Source organism: Dysidea avara, chromosome 9, assembly GCF_963678975.1.
Source record: "Dysidea avara chromosome 9, odDysAvar1.4, whole genome shotgun sequence".
NCBI lineage: Eukaryota > Metazoa > Porifera > Demospongiae > Dictyoceratida > Dysideidae > Dysidea > Dysidea avara.
This window is the reverse complement of record NC_089280.1, coordinates 1559133-1581758: the sequence shown is the minus strand read 5'-3', so window position 1 is coordinate 1581758 and position 22626 is coordinate 1559133. Positions and strand designations below refer to the sequence as shown.

At 38.6% G+C, this 22626-nt stretch overlaps 2 protein-coding genes across 2 annotated transcripts in view; one reads left to right on the top strand and one right to left on the bottom strand.

Annotated features, from left to right (window-relative positions):
* The window catches only part of LOC136265424 (M protein, serotype 5-like), a 35821-nt gene extending 13418 nt beyond the window's left edge, over positions 1–22403 (top strand). Inside the window, exons 2-5 of the mRNA XM_066060271.1 lie at positions 4216–4507; positions 5970–6071; positions 22109–22170; positions 22217–22403. Coding sequence (XP_065916343.1) covers positions 4246–4491 — 246 coding nt within the window. The 5' untranslated portion in view covers positions 4216–4245 and the 3' untranslated portion in view covers positions 4492–4507; positions 5970–6071; positions 22109–22170; positions 22217–22403. The remainder of the gene's footprint in view (positions 1–4215; positions 4508–5969; positions 6072–22108; positions 22171–22216) is intronic.
* LOC136266520 (uncharacterized) lies at positions 9605–15145 on the bottom strand. The gene has a single exon (XM_066061532.1). The coding sequence runs from the start codon at positions 15143–15145 to the stop codon at positions 9605–9607; it is 5541 nt and encodes a 1846-aa protein (XP_065917604.1).
* Positions 22404–22626: the final 223 nt, after the last annotated feature.

Genomic DNA, 22626 nt, shown 5'->3' with positions numbered 1-22626 from the left:
GTGATCAAGCATATACAAGACATTCAGTAGTGTAGTGAGAAGTTGTGTAGTAGTGTATTAATTTACAGTAACAAGATGCTTAGCCTTTAGGTTCATTATTCAAGACAAAACCTCTGTGAAAAACTATCATCCGATCTCACTCCTTTGTAAAGTTCTAGAAAGATTACAGAGCAAGAACAGCCTCAGTGTACAGATTGGAAACTGTTTTGTGTATGTATATAACCACAAGGGTTTACACATTTGCAAACTGCCAGTTTCAGTTTGGAAATGAACTCACACTGCTTGAAGGTTCTTAGTTTACTAATTTGTTAAGCTGCTTTACTGTAGTTCTACCCAGTATTACCGATAGTAAAATGTCAGTAACTTTTATATGGAGCACAATTGTTTTACTAAGTTTTGAACTCTCAGTAAAACATCGGGTTAACTGAAACACTTCTAAAATAACAAACAATTAACTGTTCCATATACTGGGGATATACCACTGTAGTAAACTAAGAAACTTCAAGCAGTGTCATTGTGTCAATTTTCAAACTCGCACATTAAGCATTTTTAATTTGTTTTGTGCACTACTTTGGAAACCTATCATTCACCGGCCAGCCACAAACCACACATTAAGTGAAACCTTTCATGCACCTACAAATGTATTCATAGCCCCACAATGAAATTCCAGTGTATCAGCAGTAATTAAAGTCTTTTTGTCACTGGGCTATAGCTACACATTTCAATGAATATTAAATCTCAAACTATTAAATATTAAAATATATATATACATTGTGCACAAAAATTAACAATATTATTTGTCACAGCCTTCACTGCATGGTTGATAATCACTGCAATCATCTACAAGACAATTTAGTAAGATACTAAACAACACTAACAATGTACATACCTCATGAATAGTCCTTGAGTATAGTCCTCGCAGATCCCTGCTGAATGTCAGATAGTTCAGTTATTCAGTTCTTTACATCAAGACCTACTAAAACATATACATACAATTCTATGCATGCCTTGTATCATTAACATACCTCATTCTGTGTTTCTGATAATAATAAACATGTCCTGTTACAGGCTTATACAAATGGACGCCATCGTCATCATACAAAATCCAGACACCTTCTTACCAATAACCATTTACTGCAAACAGCATTCAGAGGTGCCACCATTCATCTCAAACCATACAATGTTACACCTAAAATAAGCAAAAAAAAGGGTTAATATTTATGCAGAATACGTACATACTATTGTTCCATTCATTTATGATTTCTCAAATCAATTCCGTGGAATGTGCATACTAAGATGTTGCTGCACATTTGTACAAATGTTTACTTTACCAAGAAATCTGAATTGCTTGCTTAATACTCCGGCTGGGTGTCATTCAATGGCTGATAGCTATTTCCTTTCAGATCATGTGGCAAAACAGGTTGCCTTGAAACTGCCACTCCAACAAACACACTAGGATTAATTTTTATCAAACGAACTCATAGGGCCTGAGTCCAGTCCGTGGAATAAAGTAGGCCAACTCATAGGCTATGTACATACCAAAGAAGACCTGGCGTTGGAAACAGCATCAGTAACTTCCTCTGACCGGTTGTTTTAAATGCAAGCAGCCTGTAAGATTGGCACATTCTAAGGTGCTAACATTGTGCCTTTGTTTGCATCATCAATTTCCTGTTTCCAAACAGCTGCTATGTACTGCCATTGCATACAGAGAATGAAGACTATCTGCTCTATCAGAGAATCTCAATAATTTACTTTTTGTGCTTACTATTCCACTACAACAGCCATTTCTCCAGTGCTATTAAAAATACACAATTGACTGTCTTGTAATATCATCACTGTCAGAATTATTGGTAAAAGTGGTGTATATACCCCAGGGATGACACTTTGTTATAATAGTAGTAAACCAACTTGCACAACCTTTTAGCTATACCGGGAATAAATTTCCAAAAAAGTTAAATTTTGTGTTTTTGATCATAACTTCAGATCTACACCATAACTTATATCTACACTAGATAACTTAATTCTAGATTTGTTTTTGTACATCATAATCCTCATTCATCTGTTCCTTTTTGTACACAATATCATGGCGACAACCACTATTATGCATGCTACAATTTGTACATTAAATGGTTTTTAGATTTTTTTATGTAGTTTTAGCGTAAGCAACCATTGATCGAATTGACTCAATTGCCAGAAACGCATGCTTCAATTGTGTTATAATAAAAACAGTGGAATTCTGTAAATGGTACATAGAAGTGGCATGGTTGACAAAGAGTGTTATCTTTGTTAAAGGTTGTAATTCTACTAATAAAAATAGACAAAGGTTAACGGTTCATGTAACTTCCGTACTGTAGATTTCACAGCTGTTTTTAAAAGCGAGTTCAGCCTACATCATTAATGGTGCTTTCTCTTCATCACTTTGAAAGCCCATGACAGTCTACTGTTAATTTCTACTTTAATGTTAGTCACCAAGTGATGAAGGAAACAAGCCAGTGTTAAACTTGGGAGTTGAACTGGCATAACCCAAGATAACATGGTGGCTGTAATGAAGGCAAAGATTGGAAAGAATGTAATCGAAAATAGTGTACTGGCATCTAGCCAACTGTTGAGAAGCATAAGGAACCTAATATTCATCTCCATGAATGGAGTTCAAGTATGCTACCATGCTTTCCCTACAAAGCATCTAGAAACTACTAAGAGACCTAGAACAGAACCATGCAAGAGAAGGATTTAAAATTGGTTGGGAGCTGGTTGTTCCACTATTAAAATTATTGTAGAGCCCTTAAATGACCATTGTGTGTATAACGAAGCAATTTATGTGTGCATGTTTACAAATAATGTAGCTCATACATTATGCAATCTGATGTGCTGAAATTAGCATGGACGTCAGTTAGGCTTTCATAAATATACAGGATATTTTTCAGATTTTTGTGGGGTCCCAGTGCAAGGCCATGATCAGCATTGTCTGATAATTGAAACACAAAAGTTGTGATGGTTCTGATAAATGGTTACTTCGACTTTGCACATTTTCATCTGTTACTGATCAGGCGAAGCACCTTTTGACACCAAACTTGGTACACAGGAAGACAAAGTCAAGTGGAATATGTCTGCTAAAAATTGTGCTCCAGGAAGTTCTGATGAGAAGAGATGTACAGCAGGAATAAACATTCTGTTAATTGGTGCTTGTGCTATTATAGTTTTGAGTTTGGAAATAATTCTGTAACAGATGCATGCTCTATCTCATTGGGCTTGACATTTTGTAGGACAAGATTATTAAAAAATGCTTTTAAAGTAAGTTATGGTCATTTTTGTGATTTCCATAGGGTTCAAAAAAACCTATCTAATTTCACCATTATTTTCTGGAAGAAGATAGATCCTGCCTAAAATTTGTAGGAAATGTTTTGTGAAATTTTGATCAGTTCTTTGTTTTATGACATCATGAACTCAGATTATGGATTTTTTTTTGTAAAAATCACCATTAATTATAAAAGTGTGTTTTGAGACACTACTATATGTCTACTAACAGTAAATTATGAAATACTGTAATAATGAACAGAGCACTGCATGAAAGCGACCATTGTAGAATGTATCTAGTGGGATATAGAATAAATGTGTGGGCATGCGAGTAAAATACTAGGAAATTTATGCTTGGTTGCACTATAGCTTTCTGTCTTAATTCTCCATTGTCTAATGTTGATACTGTATTTGGTCAGGGAGAAGTTTTTAGTTGGCGATATAGCTAGTGTTGATGTATACTCACTTTAGATATTTGAATGTCATAAAATTTTTGTGGTCTAGCATATATTAGTGCCAATGTTGATTTAAAGCTTCTTAAAGTTAAAGGATTACCACTCATTCATGATTTTGCCATGACTGTATATAGGAGTATTTAACTACTGTGTACAGAATGTGTATGAAATTCATTATTTGTGACCGGATTTGCGAAAAGGTACCTTTTTCACACACAAAATGTGACCCATTTTGTAAACTTTGATGTTTCATAACGTTTTGATCATTGCATATAATTACCTGACCTTTTCCATGAGGGTAGCCACAGTATCTGGCTGCATTTTGATACTAAGAGCAAGTTAATCAGTGCAAGAAGTCAAGTGTTACATCATTTTGTTTGCTGGTATGTAAAATGTGTGGAAGTACCTTTTCACAAATCCGGTCACATTTGCTTTTGTGAATCATTTGTACATTGTTATGGTACAGGTGACTTCACTGACTACCCAACTGGAGGAGATGACAATAAGTAATGAGGAGCTGAGGGGAGAGGTTGGGGTTCTCAAGAATGAAAGTGATGGCCTCAAGGTGGAGAATAATGGTCTCAAGGTTAAGAATATTGGCCTCAAGGTGGAGAATAATGGACTCAAGGTGGAGAGTAATGGACTCAAGGTGGAGAATAATGGGCTCAAGGTGGAGAATAATGGACTCAAGCTGGAGGTTGATGGTCTCAAAGGGGAGATAGAATTCTCAACTAAGAGTTGATAATGAACATTGGAAGGTTAGTAGCACATAGTACATTTTAATTGTCTATTTCTACTTCTCTATCTTACACCTAAATGTCACTTCACTCATAAAGCTTTTACCACTTGCAGGTGCGTCACCCTAGTGGTACTTATCAATTATACCACAGGCACTGTGCTTTGATACGTATGCACTCACAGTTGGACAGCACCCTAATTTTTATGCTGAAGTCTTATTGGATTCTTTTTCAATTTTGAGGTGTAAAGAGCATGTACAAATTAATTTTGTAGAAGTGGTGCAAAGTTACAAGTGGTTTTCAAAAATTGCAAGTGAGATGTTTTGTCATGCCTGCAGGGTAAACTACAGACAAAAACAACTTAAAAATTGGTATGCAGACAGGCTGTCATTATGCAGACCTTTTGTGATTTCAAAGTAATGAGAGCATTAGCTAAATTCAAACATGTAAAAAAGCTTGAGCAAAATACCCTAATAGAACAGTATAACCAAGAAGTAAAAATGTGCAGGGAAGTGTCAAAAATGCATGTCAACGATTCAAATCAGGGAATCTCCACACCTATACACCCAAACCCTTTACGCTGTCAGTAGTTCATTTCTACTTTATAAATGAAAGTTCTATCTTACTACACCAGAATGACAAAGTTTACTATTTCATAAACCTGTATTCTAAATTGTTCTATATAGAGCATTCCATGTTAGATATTGCCCTAACCCTGAGTGGTGCCTTAGAATGCCCACACTAAAAGTTTGACAGTTCTATGATAATGATGGCTATATAGAAACTTATGTATAGAAGGTTCTATGACTACTCTATTCTATTAGAGTACCGTGATTTGCTTTTTTTCGTTGTAAAATAATTTTCGTATCAAAATTTGTACAAAAATTTCTTGCACAAAAAAATTTATACAAGATCAAACTACAGCAGTTATTCATGTAAATAATACGAAAATATATTTTATACGAAAATTTTTATCATGAAAAAATTTTGCACGAAAATAAAGAGAAAAATGGTATAACAATTCAAAAAAAAAACAGTTCAATATCAAACGACACTAGCATGCATGTGGCAATAAAATAAAATAATATAGATATGTAATTGCAAATTTGTGAACACAAATAGTACTGTCCATGCCAAAACAGCCAAGATGTGAAAAGGGTGTGGCATTCAAAAGACAATCAAAGATAGAAGGTCAAAAATGGCTACTGTACATGTGAACTAATATTAAATGATGACAGAGCTGTGTATTTGATTGACATTATTGCAACTATGTCTTGATATACCTAGCTTTTGAAAGGCTGAATCCTTTTCACAGCTTCACTATTTAGGATATACACCAATTAAGTGTCAATGAATAGTACACTTGTTACTACATATTTACTGCCAGTAGATTATACATACATTAAAATCGAAATTGTCATTTTCCTTCTACACCACGATAACACATATTGCAATTTTCTACTAATGTTGGGTTGTTTTGTAGCACACTACATTGATGGCCGATCAGAGGAGCAGTCTGCCACATCCTGTTCATCTTAACTCTAAGCAACGGATCATCCCTGTACCTCAGAATAAACAGACAAGGGTGAGTATATCAGTATTGCTTCTACTATTTTGTAAGTATAAGAAAAATTAGAAATTACAAGCTAGTAGGGGTCACTATACAATACAGTTGTACTGTATAGTAAGTATCATAAGGATTTGGGGTTTCTTGCTGAAGAATATTGCCAAAAAACCAGTGTCACCTTTCCTTCATAACAACTTGGCAGTATACAGCCTGTTTACACTTAGGTTGAACTATCTAGATTTAGAACAATTTCCAAGTTAGTATTGAGCTGAATCATGCCAAACTGCTATGAAATAAACCTGCTAGGATGGGGGTCTGGTTTGATCTAGTTCACTCTGCTTAACAGTATAAACAGTTGTGACCCTGCAGTTCAATTTGGCTTTAGTAAACAGAATAAAGAATATGGAGAACTACAGCTGAAATGGTGACTGTAATGATGAAATGAAGCTATGTCAGAGTATTTAGAAAGCGATATAGAAGGACGGTCTCAAGAAAACATAAGGGCTCAAGAAGGTAATAGACAGCAGAAATCCTTTAACTCCATCAACAACTGATGAGTGATTGTAGGTTTAAGTTTTTTGTTGATTGGATTGGATTGGTCTTTGTAGTATAAATGCTGCTCAACAACTTGTCTGGATCACGCTGAAGCAAACTCATCCAGAGGGATCTTGTAGTATATCATAAACCAGGAAAATTAATCATCAAAAAATTTTTGTTGCTGGCTGTATCGACAAAAATTATAAATTTTTTTTGACTGACTGACTGACTGATTGTTTGACTGACTGACTGACTGAATGACTGATTGTTTGACTGACTGACTGACTGACTGACTGATTGACTGACTGACTGACTGACTGACTGACTGACTGACTGACTGACTGACTGACTGACTTACTGACTGACTGAATAACTGACTGACTGACTGATGCCTCCAGCCAAGCATAACTCAACCAACCTCGTATAAGGCTAAAGGTTTGAATACTTTGCTGTTGGATGATAAGATATGTCCTTTCGCCAACTGTAGCTACAAACATGCATCATTGTCCTACGTACCATTATCTTCTTTGTGTTCCATTTCTTCCTCATAGGTGTTGATTGGTGATAACGTATGGCATGGATCCGGTACTTTATTTTTCATAGTGTGACTGGATCGATTGCTCATATTGTTCTTAATTTGTAATCCTGTAAAATGGGTGGATCTGAAGTAGAATGGCCACTTTGTAATCGATATTCATGGTACATGCTCAACACTAGTTTCTGTAGCAGCTAGGGATAGATTGCAGAGAAACGTCTTGTGCCATTCTTTATTTGCAATGCCTGGATAACAGATTACTGAAAAAAGGACTGGAAAGGCAATTTGCATTTCAATAATCAATAACTGAGGTGTGTCATGCTTGCTCAATCATGTAGTTAATGCATTGATGCCATTCTTTCCTTTGATGTGGTATGCGATATATGTTACTGCAAAATGTAAACAAAAAATTACAAGCAAGAATGAGAAATTTGCATTAGAATAGATCACAGATAAAAAAGCAATGAAAAAAGGAGGTCGAGAGGCACAAGCTAGCTGATATTTAATCCCTGGTGTATGGTCGAAGTTATTATTCTTCTACAAAAGAAATTATGGTAATTTTGATAATTTGCTCCTATATTATTACTCCAATAAAACACACACTTATGGTGAATTACCACTGACTGTTCTATTAGAGTATTTGGCAAACAAAGAACTGTAGTACAGTGGAATCTCTCTTGTATGATACATATTACTCTAAGTATCTCAGAAATGTCCGTGACTAAGAAATGCATGCTAATGTTATTCTGAAGTAACTGTTGATATTGCCATCAGTTTGTACTATACAGTTTAGTGGGTAGAGGGGAAGTCACTACAGAGTATTCATGGTGACTCTCCTGGGCTGGAAAATGTTTTATCACCTAGCAACCAAGTGGTGGTCATCATATAGCACAGTAGTACTGTATATTAGGGATCATGAAGAACTGGGCTTTTCAAGCAAAAAATTCACCTTAAAGCCCCTTTCATGACAGCTTGGCAGCATTGGTTAGGCAAAGCCAAGCCCAAAAATGTCATCTGACCAACCCCAAACCCTTCCCAAAAAATTCTATGAAATTTAAAGTTTTTCTATTTAGCAGAATTTTATGCTGACTGACTGATGCCTCCAGCCAAGCATAACTCAACAATGAATAAGGCTATGGACTTGATTTCTTCACTGTTTGACATCGCTTCATCCCGAGATGTGCCTTTTCACCAACTACAGTACATACAATACACACATCATGGACTTGCATTTGTCCTCCTTTAATTTGTGTTCCAGTTCTTTTTGCTGAAAACACAAGGTTTTGATTCACGATAGTGCGATGTGGTTTCCCTGTGGCTGTTACCTGTATTTCCATCGTGACTATAGACTGATTGCAGAGATGCTTCTTGTACTGTTCTTCATTTGTAATGCTGTGTAATGGGTGAATCATAGCTGAAAACAAAGCATAATTGGCCACCTCTCTTTCCATTACATCATTGATTGCTGGGGTTCACGTTCTGATGCAAAATTAATTTTATAGCATTCCTGGCACCATTCTTTCTTTTAAATGTGGTACATAAGAGCTGGTTCATTTTTGTCTTAACTATGCTATAAAATGTAAACAAACAAGTAGAAGGAACATTAGTTGGATTAGGGATCAAAGAAAAAGTTGCAAAACAAGGGAATAACTAAAAAGTGGTGATACAAGGTATACTTGCAGGTACACTAGTGTACATTTAATCCCTAATTCAGTCTAGGTTTGATCCCTAATCCTAATTTTCCCTTCTATTTGTTAGTAGTAGAATAAACAAGCTGCCTAACAGATAAACAGCAGCCTTTAGGCTTCCTCCATGTGAGGTTCAGATAAGAGATGTTCCACAGTAAAATGACACACAAATTAATGATTTTTGATGCTGTACAGTTATTTCATGGTTGTTTACTACGTACCTATGAAATCCTGTTTTCTGGTACACTGGTAACAGAAAATGGTGATCCATATTGCGAATACTTAGCCTCCCAATAGCCAGCATCTCTGTTGTTATATAACTGAATAGTATAGAAGATCAAACACTGCCAGGTCAATCACACAATTTAATTGGCTGACTAGAACTATGACAGAAACAATATTGTACAGCAATTATATATATATATATATATCTTCAGTTAAATTTTTCAAATACATTGTAAAATTCACTGGTACAGTGCGCAGTCAATTATTCAAACAAATTGTTTGTATATATACATGTAGCTATGACAGTCATTCATTTAGCTATATACAGAGCTTGATCAGTTACTGTAAGATAACAAGTACTGTTGTGATTTATCTTCGAAAACTAACAGCCCGAAACTCACGACGAACACGAGGTCACTTACATGGCAGCCATTTTTTATCACGTGATTGAAACATGCGTACCGAAAACCTATATCCTAATTACACTAACAAAGTTAAACCTATAATAAATACAAATCAATTCTAACACACTCCCCCTGTTTGGTCACAGATGGGAGCAAACACTGTCAATGTCCAGTCCAGGTTCTTCGTGTCTGTTCCCCCCTGATTGCAGCTTGTCTACGCAGCCTGGAATTGTCATCCTGTTGAGGGACTTCAGTATCATTTGCACCTTCAGCCATTTTATCCGAATCATTAACAAGCGAGCCATCTGTTACAACTGTGGGAGGAACATCAGATTGAATTTCTTCTGAACAAGCAACCTCAATGGGAATTAGATGACGTGTGCTCCTCTTCAATATCTTGGGGGGTCCACTTCCTGTTGACACATTAATTAAAGCTGCTCTAGCAATTCCATCTGATCCCTTTAGAAGCTCAATTACCTTAGCAAATTTCCAAAAAGCTCTTTTAATATGTTCGTCCTTTAATATTACAACATCTCCAACTCGAACAGAAGAACCTGATCCACTGAGCTTACTTGTCCGTACTTCACGTAGACTAAGTAGGTAGTCTTTCCTCCAACTGTTTATTATCTGATTGAGTACGTGCTTGTGATTCCTTGACCTTCTTGTCAGAGCAGCATTAGTACTAACAACTTCATAATGTCCTGCACATGGGGAAACAGCCATCCGTCGCCCATACAGTAAATGTGATGGGGTCAAGGCATAACTCACCCCTTCGTTGTCATCATATACGAAGGTCAAAGGACGACAATTAATCACAGACTCCACTTCAATAAGGATGGTGTTCAGTTCATCATATCGCAAATTTGACCTTCCTATTATCTTCCTCAGGGGTCTCTTCACTGTTTGTACCATCCGTTCATAAAAGCCTCCCCACCAAGGGGACTTGGCCACAATAAATTTCCAAGTGGTACGCTGGTTACTCAAGTACTGCAACACCTCAGCAGCTCGACAAATCGAACTGATTTCTCTTGATGAAGACTTAAAGGTCTTTGCGTTGTCTGAGATTAAAGTAGCTGGCAAGCCACGCCTACCAACAAACCTACGAAACGCCAGCAAAAAAGTGTCGACATTAAGAGAACGAGTAAGCTCCAAGTGAATTGCACGGGTAGATGCGCACGTGAACAAACAAATGTAGACTTTGGAAGAAACGTCTGAATTTCTTAACTCTCGAACATACAAAGGGCCTGCAAAGTCTAGCCCGGTGTGAGTAAAGGGAGGACTGTCTGATACTCTGAACTCTGGAAGATCAGGAGAGGGCTGCAAGCCATAAGGAGGACCTTCCATCCTTTTACACATTACACATCTTCTTATGATTCCTTTAACCAACTGCCTACCCTTCAAGATCCAGTACCTCTCGCGTGTGGCTACAAGAGTAGTATTCACTCCCCCATGCTTCACTCGACTATGTACCTCCATCACAAGTAGCTTGACGAATGGGTGCTTGGTGGGCAACAAAATAGGGTGCCTCTCAGTCGCAGCTAATAATGCATTGCCAAGTCTCCCCTTGCACTTCAGAATTTGTTTATCTAGATAGAGACCAAATTGTTCAACATACAATGGCTTACCATGAACAGAGTTGCTCTTCAAGTACTTAATCTCATTCTCAAAGGCCTCCCCTTGAATGGAACGAATCCATAGTGTTTCAGCCCTCTCCAACTCTGCTGCCTCCAACTCAGAATCATTACTATATTGTACATTGAGAGCCTTGAGTGGAGTACCCTTACATGTTTCTATAAATCTCAGTACTCGAGCAGTAACCCTGAGTAATACACTCCATTTGCTGAATTTCTGGCAGTCAATTATATTGTTCAGGTTTAGCAAGCCATTGCAAGCAACAGTAGTCAACACATGTGTTGTATCTTGAGCCGGGTTCTTGGCCAGTTCAGCAAGAGTATGATCATTAGGTTGAGGGTTGATAAGTTCAGGCCACTCACTCTCTGAGGACTTCAAATATGGTGGGCCTCCCCACCATAGGGCAGAATCCAACAACTTCTGAGCCCCTAATCCACGAGATGGAAGATCAGCGGGGTTAAGAACTCCTGGACAATGCTTCCACTGACTTGGTGAGGTATGAGAACGAATTTCAGCAACTCTTCTTGAAACATACTGCTTCCATGGTCTGTGATTTTTAATCCAAAATAGAGCTGCAGTCGAATCAACCCAGTAAGTAGGGGTTAGCTGCATTGGGAGTTTCCCAAGCACGGCGTTTACTAGTCGTGTTAGTATCAAGGCACCTAACAATTCAAGACGCGGAATCGACTGTTTCTTGACCGGCGTCACTCGTGTCTTTGATGCAACCAGGCTAATAGAGATGGTACCATCCATGTAGACATTTCTTAAATACAAAACAGCAGCATAGGCGTGCTCAGAGGCGTCACTGAATCCATGCAGCTCACTGAGACGTAAAACCCGTCCCTTCTGGAAGTAGCATCGTGGTACTCGAGCTCCATTTAAGATACGGAACTCAGACAAAAATTTGTTCCATTCTCTTAAACACTCACCCTCTAACGGCTGATCCCAATCGGTGCATTGACAACACAATGTCTGAAACAAAATTTTTAACTTGACCACAAAGGGGCTAAGTATACCCAAGGGGTCAAATATACTTGCCGTGACCTTCAACAATGATCTTCTGCTTGGAGGAAATTTGCTTGCTTGGTCAGTCAATTCTAAGAAATTGAAATGAAGCTCATCTGAACAGCTGTCCCAACCCACCCCAAGCAACTTGGACTGAGGGTCACCACTCCCAACAATAAACTGAAGTGACTTATCTCCTCCACTCGACTGGCCTGGAGTAGCATCAGTACATGAACTAGATTCAGCATTGATAATCCTTGATATCAATTCTGGTGAATTTGAAGCCCATTTTCTCAAGTTGAAGCCTCCTTCAGCCATAACATTCTTGGCAACCACGTAGGTATTAAAGACCTCCTCAACAGTGGCTCCCCCAGAGATAAAATCGTCGACATAAAATGAGTTCTTAATAGACTGAATTAGTTGAGGATATTGAGACTGATAGTTATCAAGATGTTTCGATATGACTGAACCCAAAATAGCTGGGGAAGGACGTAGACCAAAAACCAGCCGAGCAAATCGCAATGTAATAATATCACTAGCAGCATCAAGAGGGTCCGTAAACCATAAGAAACGTAAAACATCTCGATCTTGGGGTGCAATAGATACCATTAAAAAGGCTTGCTCAATGTCTGCAGTTACTGCTATCGTCTGCCAACGGAACTTCACAAGGACATCAAATAGTCGAGGAATCATATTTGGGCCTGTCTTAAGGAAATCATTCAGCGATAAAGGATCCATTCTAGTTTTTGCTGAACCATCATATACCACTCTTAGTTTAGTGGTCTGCTTGTCCTGACGTATTACCCCATGGTGAGGGAGGTAATGTACTGTGTTACTTGTTGCCGTAGCTACTCGTGAATCATCAGGGACTAACTCAACTATTCCCTTACTTATTTGGTCTTGGATAATTGTGTGATACCTCTCGAGGAGCTCAGGTGATTTCAATAATCGAGAATGAAGATGCCACAATCGACCCAAGCAAAGGTCAAAGTGATCAGGAATAGATGGACCAGATTCCCTCCAAGGCAGGTTTACTTCATAGCGGCTATGGCAAAACTTCAATCCGACTAGAAAACCATCTTCGTCAGCCAAATCCTGGGAATCATCTAATACTCCAATTGATTCGGTGTCCCAAAAACTCCTTAAAGTGTTGACAAGGTCATCATTCTTACTTACTTTCACTAAGTCATCACAGTTCACTATTACATTACAATGTGTGAAGTTCACAGTATCACTATTGCCTGAGGGTCCCGAAAGGAGCCAACCCAACCTGCTATTCACTGCTACCGGACCATGGTTACCGACGATTGTCTCTCCTGTCACTACAGACCAGTAATAGTCAGATCCAATTAGAATATCAATTTGCTGTGTAGAATCACTGGCATCAGCTAATTGCAACCCTGCAAGGTGACTGAAAGCACTTGGATCAACCAAACGAGGAAGTGGACAGCAGATAACAGGTGAGGTGTAGGCTGTGATGTTGAAGGTTTCATTACTATACGGACTCTGAATGGGGACCTTGATAATGTCACACGGGTTCGCCACAAATGAGGAACTGCCAAAGGTATTAACGCGTAATTTCTCTCTTCGGATTGACTTCAGCCCTAGACGTTCTTGCAATGACTTAGTGACATAAGACAGTTGGCTACCACCATCTAAAAGTATTCTTATTGGGACTCTCTTGGTCTCTCCCACAGCAATGGCTCGTGCAGTTTGCAAGAGTACAACCCCCTTGCCAGTACTGGCCTTGTTAGAGTTAGTCGTACTTGTGACACCTTCGATACTTGTATCAACAGTTGACTTGTCAGTTAAGCGTAAATCAGTACCACCACTGCCAGTGTTCACTGCAGGGGGTGCCCGTTCACATATTGATTGGTGGTGCTGACGGTGACAGTGTCTACAGGTCCTCTGGTTATTGCATTCCTTTGACTTATGTTTAGCCCTTAAGCAATTAAAACAACGACCAGCCTTCAGAAGTATGTCTTTACGATCCCTTACACTGGTTACTGTAGAACAAGAAGCTGAGTAGTGTTCACCATTACAATAAACACAATGCATCCCGTAATTATTGGCAATCAATGCACTACCCGTGGAAGAGGGTTCACGCCGCGGTGGCTGGGCAACAGGGTTCTTCATCGTACTAATGGTAGACCCTTCGCTCACTTCCCTAGCCTCTACTTCCTGTTTCAAAATGTCAAGTAAGGGGTTGATCTTCCAAGCATTTCTACCGGCTTCACGGGCAATTCTTAAACGAATCTCATCTGGTAGTTTAGTCATTATGACTGGAATCAAGAAGCTTCCATACTGGTCCGACGTAACTCCTAGTGCCTCTAAGCCTCGAATGTTGACCATTATCTTGTCATATACTGTACGAAGTGCACCAGAGCGATCACTTGTGCAATTAGGAATTTTAATTAACCCTTCCATATGAGAACATATTATTTGTTGGGGGTCCCCAAATCTTTCTCTTAGCATACCAATGGCAGTGTCATAATGGTCATCAGTCAATGTAAGCCCCTGAATACACTTTAAGGCTGTGCCTTCTAACAATGAATTTAAGTAATTAAACTTATCCACCTTCGATAATTCTGTATTCTCATGGACAGCCGATTTGAAAGAATCCCAGAATGCTGGCCAATTCTTGACATCACCCTTAAATCTGGGAAGTTGCAATCTAGGCAGTCGAGGTTTTGCCACGGCAATAGAAGAAGGGGGTGGCAATGAAGCATGCAACATGGGTGACACGGGAGTGCTAGTAACCGGAGTAACTACTGTTAACCTCTCTTCAATCTTCTGCTTACAACTAATTATATTAGCAGTGACTGCTTCCGATTCTTCAAGTTCATTAACAATAGCATCCAATTCACAACGAGTGAGAATCTCCTTGTCCATGTCACTCAACAAATTCAACTTGACATCCAGTTGCTGTTTAATCACACTAAGTCTGATCCGTTGCGTTGAGTCTAAAGGGTCCGCTTTATTAGTAATTTCCTCAGCTTCACGAACAAGCTTTGTGACGACACCACGATGGCCTCCACGTATAGCACGCGATCTCTCATCAGACATAGTATTACCAGGCGAATCTCTAAACGAAAAACACACACAAAAAAACAGCACTAATTGAATGTAGTCAGGCTTGCCTTTACTGGTACCGTTAGATTAGAGTTCGCCACGGTACAACAGCGTTTTAGCAGGTGGTTCAGAAGATTGATTGTGGCAAAGGCAGCCTTAAATGACGAAGGAATCTTCTACACAAAGTGTTCTGAAGTCGGTTCAGCAGGAGTCTCATCAAAAGTCGAATCGCCTATCAACTTCCTCCGGGCTGCTTCTAGTTGAAGTCGTACAGCAGTTAATCCTACTCGTGCCCCACGTTGGGCGCCAGATGTTGTGATTTATCTTCGAAAACTAACAGCCCGAAACTCACGACGAACACGAGGTCACTTACATGGCAGCCATTTTTTATCACGTGATTGAAACATGCGTACCGAAAACCTATATCCTAATTACACTAACAAAGTTAAACCTATAATAAATACAAATCAATTCTAACAAGTACACAAAAGTTTGGAATTTTCAACTAGAGTAGGGACCATAGTACATCAATAAAAAGTACTGAAACAAGCTGGAGTAGTGCACAATACAGTGGCGGATCGGGGGGGGGGGGGGGGGGCACGTGCCCCCCTTCCTTCAAAAAATTGCATAAAAGATCGACATACTCTAATAGAGTAGTCAATTACTCTAATAAAGCAGTCACAGTGTTCATGAGGCAGTGTAGCTTACCTGTGAAGCTATAATTATTCACATACGTGATATCATAGATAATAGAGTAAAGGGATAGGAAACGCAATAACGTGACGTCACAAAATACGTACATTTCTATTGGAATTCCGTGTAGTACGTCACGAACATACTCGTTACGCTTGCTGCGCTTGTATCAAAGAGAAACAAATTGTTGTAACGACAGAATTTTGTAACCAACGACTGTGAAACTTCGCTACAGTGAACTCAAGTAAGTAATCGAGGGAAATAGGATGGTACCAACCCTCAAGGAAGTTATACGCAAAATTAAAGGAGATTGAAAGTGAAAAAAACGGCCCAAAAATTACTTTAAACCACTTTACTTTCTTCGTAAATATATTCTATCCTTTTAACTGTGATAAACCTATTCCTTACCATTTAACAGAGGGAACCAGAGGAAATATCGGAGCAAAACAGGAACTATTGCTTGAAGAAACGACTAAGTATCTTCCATTTTTAACCAAAAGTTTAAACCACCTTGCAGTACAACGTAACGGTAAAAGACTGTGTTGGTGACACGCCTAGCTTACCACAAGATTCGAAAGTGGAACCGGCTATAAAAGAAACGGTATGGACGAGGCATGAAGGTACGATGAGCGAAAGTGTGACAGCGTGTAACAATCACGGTTAATGCGATACGCTTTGTTACAAAATCTACGATACGCTTTGTTACGCTTTGCGATACGCTTTGTTACGCTACGCTTTGTTACGCTACGCTTTGTTACGCTACGCTTTGTTACGCTTTGTTACGCTATGCGATACGCTTTGTTACTATCACTCAAGTACACGATATTTTACATGACAGAGTTTCTATCCCGTTCAACTCACATTTCAAGTTTTCAAGCACCAATACTAGATCCCATTCACTTTCACTTACCACATCATCATCTACCATTAACGCATACCGTTTTTCTTTTTTTATAAATTCTCCATTTCTTTGGAACTCAGTACCTGTAGAAATTTTACAAATTTCCAAAGCAATTCCTTTTCGGATGGCACTTCGTCGATTTCTGCTCAGCTAACCTGATTTTGTAATTTTCTCTTTGTTTTCTTTTTGTATAGGTATGTAGTTGTCGTGTGTCATGTTTTTGCTGTATGTTTTATTTTGTACTTGTAACTGTATGTATGTATGTATGTCTTTGTAAGGGGAGCACGTTTGCAGGCTTTGCCTTTTGTGTGACCCTTGTCCTTTGACAAAAATCGATAATCTAATCTAATCTAATCTACGGTCTGAATTCTCTCGCCAAAATCTCTCACATAGGCCTAAATACTTACTGTAGTCTGTTGGATTACTATTTACACTGCTTAGAACACTAATTCTCACAAAACTGTCTTGTCCTTTTAAGTCACGCGTAACGGAAATCAAACCGGAAATCGCTTGCGTTTCCTATCCCTTTACTCTATTATCTATGGTGATATCAAGACGCACGATAGTGTGTCGTGCGGCCCAAGAAGCCGGCGCGCCACACCGTAAGTATATTAACAGGAAGAAAGAAAACGCAATTTTCACACCTATGTAGCTCTGTGATCCCTTATCCGATTGGAATCAAATTTGCTAGAGAGGTGCCGGCCAGCAAGGGGAGTCTACACACTAAATTTGAAGAAAATCGCTCCAGCCATTTCCGCGATACGAACGAACAAAATTTCGTTTTAATTTCTTCGTTTTTTCTTCTTCATTTCGCACACTTCGCAAAATCCGCCATAAAACACGAATGTGTGCTCGGATCGGGCTGAAATTTAGCACACTTAAAGGGCTCATTAAGGCGAATCTCTGTACCAACTTTGGTAGGAATCCGATGAACATTCACGGAGTTATGACCGATTATTTGCGTAAAATAAGGTCGAAGGTCTGTCACGCCTACAGGGTAAACTCCTTTGATGAATCACTTGAAAATTGCTATGTAGATGGAGCAACCATCGTAGGAGTGCCTTTTTGTGGTTTGAAAGGAATCGGGATAAAGACCACGGAGATATGACACAAAACCCGACCTGTGTCAAAATTACGCGATCGATTTTTATGAATAAAAATACTATTAGTCTTCGTGTCTATCAGGCAAACCGCTTAGAGCAATGAGCTCAAAATCAGTATGTAGCTGGAATAATCATCATAGAAAGTCCTTGCAGTAGTACAGAAGAATCGGATTGCAAACCACTGAGTTATGATTCGAAAGGCAACTACGTGTAGCAAATGCGAGATCGAGATACTCTAATAGAACAGTCACCCTAATAAAGCATCCAGCTGCATTTATAATTTACTCAATTATATTACATTGCAAGTTATTCTGTAGGGAATTCAGCTACAAACAAGTCACCCTGTAGTCAGATCAGCCAGAAGAAGGTACCTAATAGAGAGTTCAGCTACAAAGAAACCATCATGTAGAGAGTTCAGCTCAAACAAATTGCCCTGTAGAGAGATCAGCTAGAAGAAGTTACCTTGTAGAGAGTTCAGTTACAAAGAAACAATCATGCAAAGAGTTCAGCTGCAAACAAATCACCCAGTAGAAAGTTCCGCTATGAACAGATCACACTTTAGAGAGTTCAGTTAGAAACAAGTTATCTTGTAGTGAGATCAGCTAGAAGAAGTCACCTTGTAGAGAGTTCAGTTACAAAGAAACCACCATGTAGAGAGTTCAGCTACAAACAAATCACCCTGTAGAGAGTTCAGTTACAAAGAAACCACCATGTAGAGAGTTCAGCTGCAAAAAAATCAATCACTCTGTAGAGAGTTCAGCTAGAAGAAGTCACCTTGTAGAGAGTTCAGCTGCAAATAAATCACCCTGTAGAGAATTCAGCTACAAACAAATCACCCTGTAGAAAGATCAGCTAGAAGAAGTTACCTTGTAGAGAGTTCAGCTAAAAAGAAACCACCATGTAGAGAGTTCAGCTGCAAACACATCACTTGTAGAGAGTTCAGCTAGAAACAAGTCACCCTGTAGAGAGATCAGCTAGAAACAAGTCACCCTGTAGAGAGTTCAGCTAGAAGAAGTCACATTGTAGAGAGTTCAGCTACAAAGAAACTACCATATAGAGAGTTCAACTGCAAACAAACACCCTGTAGAGAACTCAGCTACAAACAAATTGCCCTGTAGATAGATCAGCTAGAAGAAGTTACCTTGTAGGGAGTTCAGCTACAAATAAATCACCCTGTAGAGAGTTCAGCTACAAAGAAATCATCATGTAGAGAGTTCAGCTGCAAACAAATCATCCTGTAGAGAGTTCAGCTAAGAAAAGATCACCCTGTAGAGAGTTCAGCTAGAAGAAGTCACCTTTTAGAGAGTTCAGCTACAAAGCAACCACTATGTAGAGAGTTCAGCTGTAAAAAAAATCAATCACTCTGTAGAGAGTTCAGCTAGAAGAAGTCACCTTGTAGAGAGTTCAGCTGCAAATAAATCACCCTGTAGAGAATTCAGCTACAAACAAATCACCCTGTAGAAAGATCAGCTAGAAGAAGTTACCTTGTAGAGAGTTCAGCTACAAAGAAACCACCATGTAGAGAGTTCAGCTGCAAACAAATCACCTGTAAAGAGTTCAGCTAGAAACAAGTCACCCTGTAGAGAGATCAGCTATAAACAAGTCACCCTGTTGAGAGTTCAGCTAGAAGAAGTCACATTGTAGAGAGTTCAGCTACAAAGAAATCACCATGTAGAGAGTTAATTCAGCTGCAAACAAATCACCCTGTAGAGAACTCAGCTACACACAAATTGCCCTGTAGAAAGATCAGCTAGAAGAAGTTACCTTGTAGGGAGTTCAGCTACAAACAGATCAACCTGTAGAGAGTTCAGCTACAAACAAATCACCCTGTAGAGAGTTCAGCTAGAAACAAGTCACCCTGTAGAGAAATCAGCTAGAAACAAGTTACCTTGTAGAGAATTCAGCTAGAAGAAGTCACATTGTAGAGAGTTCAGCTACAAAGAAACTACCATGTAGAGAGTTCAGCTGCAAACAAATCACCCTGTAGAAAGTTCAGCTATGAACAGATCACCCTGTTGAGAGATCAGTTAGAAACAAGTCATCCTGTAGAGAGATCACCTAGAAGTATCACCTTGTAGAGAGTTCAGCTACAAACAAATCACCTGTAGAGAGTTCAGCTACAAACAAATCACCCTGTAGAGAGATCAGTTAGAAGAAGTCACATTGTAGAGAGTTCAGCTACAAAGAAACTACCATATAGAGAGTTCAACTGCAAACAAACACCCTGTAGAGAACTCAGCTACAAACAAATCGCCCTGTAGAAAGATCAGCTAGAAGAAGTTACCTTGTAAGGATTTCAGCTACAAACAAATCACCCTGTAGAGAGTTCAGCTACAAAGAAATCATCATGTAGAGAGTTCAGCTGCAAACAAATCATCCTGTAGAGAGTTCAGCTATGAAAAGATCATGCTGTAGAGAGTTCAGCTAGAAGAAGTCACCTTTTAGAGAGTTCAGCTATAAAGCAACCACCCTGTAGAGAATTCAGCTACAAACAAATCGCCCTGTAGAGAGACCAGCTAGAAACAAGTCACCCTGTAGACAGATCAGCTAGAAGAAGTTACCTTGTAGAGAGTTCAGCTGCAAACAAATCACCCTGTAGAGAATTCAACTACAAACAGATAACCCTGCAGAGAGTTCAGCTAGGGTCAAGTCACCCTGTAGAGAGAATCCTGTAAAGTGTTCATCTACGTACAAGCAGATCACTCTGTAGACAGTTCAGCTACATTTCAAGTCACCCAGTAGAGAGATCAGCTGCAAATTATCCTGTGGGGATTAATTGACATGTAATAAATATATGCTCTCTTTTTATATTATGAACTCTTGATATATGCATTATATATATAATTTGTACATTTACTGATAAAATCAGAATGAGTTAAAGTATTTATAAAATCTGCTTCATCTTTTTCTTTTTCCTGTGGTAAAGAATAATATATAGGTTAAAAAGCCCCAAAGCTGGCCGTAGGCCGGCTTTGGGGTATACAAATACAAAAAGAAGTGAAATCTAATCAAAAACAGCTAAGCTGTAAAAAAGGAGTGCGGCCCTTGAAAAGGCTATGGTGAAAAAAGATGTGAAATCCAAGGTGGCGGCCAAGAAATGGCTGTGATGGTAGGTTAATGGTAAAAATTTTAATAACGACAATTCAGGTGAATTTGGTGCCAATTGACCAAGCGGCACCAAATTGACCAAGCGGCACTAAATTCACCTGAATTGTTGTTATTAAAATTTTTACCATTAACCTACCATCACAGCCATTTCTTGGCCGCCACCTTGGATTTCACATCTTTTTTCACCATAGCCTTTTCAAGGGCCGCACTCCTTTTTTACAGCTTGGCTGTTTTTGATTAGATAATATATTTGGTAAAGGATATAACTAGCTATTATTGTATTATTGTTGTGACCTTTTTTTCTTTTTTTTTCTCTTCAACTTTTCAGCAAGGTTCCCCCCTCTTTCCAAACTCTGGATCCGCCCCTGCAATATTAATATTAAATCGCAGTAAAACATAAGAAGTGTTATATCCCTACTGTGCTCAAGATACCATAATAGAAATGCACAGTAGGGATATAACACTTATTATTTTACTATTTAATATTGTGCAATACTCCAGTTTGTTTCAGGACTTTAAAATACAGTATCCTTTCTCCACTTTTTCAAACACACTTTCTGTAACAACTTTAAACAGGCTGTAGGACCAGGTGTCCTACAGACCTTCAGCAGTTGTGCTGTAAAGCCTTAATAAATAATTTTTTTAAAAAGTATTTTTTTCAGTTCATGGTTCATATGGTTTGACTATACAGATCTGAAACAGGCTTGAAACCAGGTCAGGTCATATATTTGTCCAGCTTTATAGAAGACCCAGGTCTGATTGGTGTGTGGCATAAATTAATTATCTTTTGTATGTACACGTCATAGCATTCTAGTCCTGTAGCAAACCAGCTTCTTTTCTTTCATGTGCTACACCACGAGCTTTTTGGAATCAATTGCTACTGTCTGTAGGAGTGTGCAGAGCCATGCACATTGCTGTTTATAGGCTTACTTGGAGCCACACCCCCTAATTGATCACTTCCCTAGTGTATGTATATACCTATAGTGTTTGTACCCATCATAATACTGACTAATCAATTGTTAACTCATTAAACTTTTAGTAGAGTTTTGTTATCATGTACCTGTTAACTCATTAAGTACAAAATGGACCTAAACTAAGTGTTTCTATAATCCCTGTCAGCTAGCTGATAGTGATGTTGTTGATTCACTACAGGTTCCACAGTTTACATGGTGTTCTATCATGACTACAAGTTGGATGATCACTGCTTCATGCCAGTGAGTGGCTCTACATAATATATCATATGATAACCCTTCACTGTAGATCAGACGATATGTTGCAAGAAAGAAGAAAGAATTTTTCACTAGTAGTTTAAATACAGACACTATACAGAAACTAGAAGAACAAAGTAACAAAGAACCATCTCCTCTTGTAACTTCAGAACCAGCTAGTAAACAACAAACAACTTTAAAATGATATCCAGTAATATCAATAAGTGTTGGTAATATTATTTTGTATGGGGGAGGAGATTTATTGCACTGTGGTGGTACATGTTATACAATAGAGGACATTGGCAGAACAATCACTCTAATAGAACAGTCAATAAATCTTACTGTATCACATGAAATTTTGATGGAAGGGAAAGTTGACTATTCCACATTTATCAGTTTTGATTAATTAAATGTCAAGAAATCATAAACCTGAACACTCACTTTGTCAAAATCATCAACTTT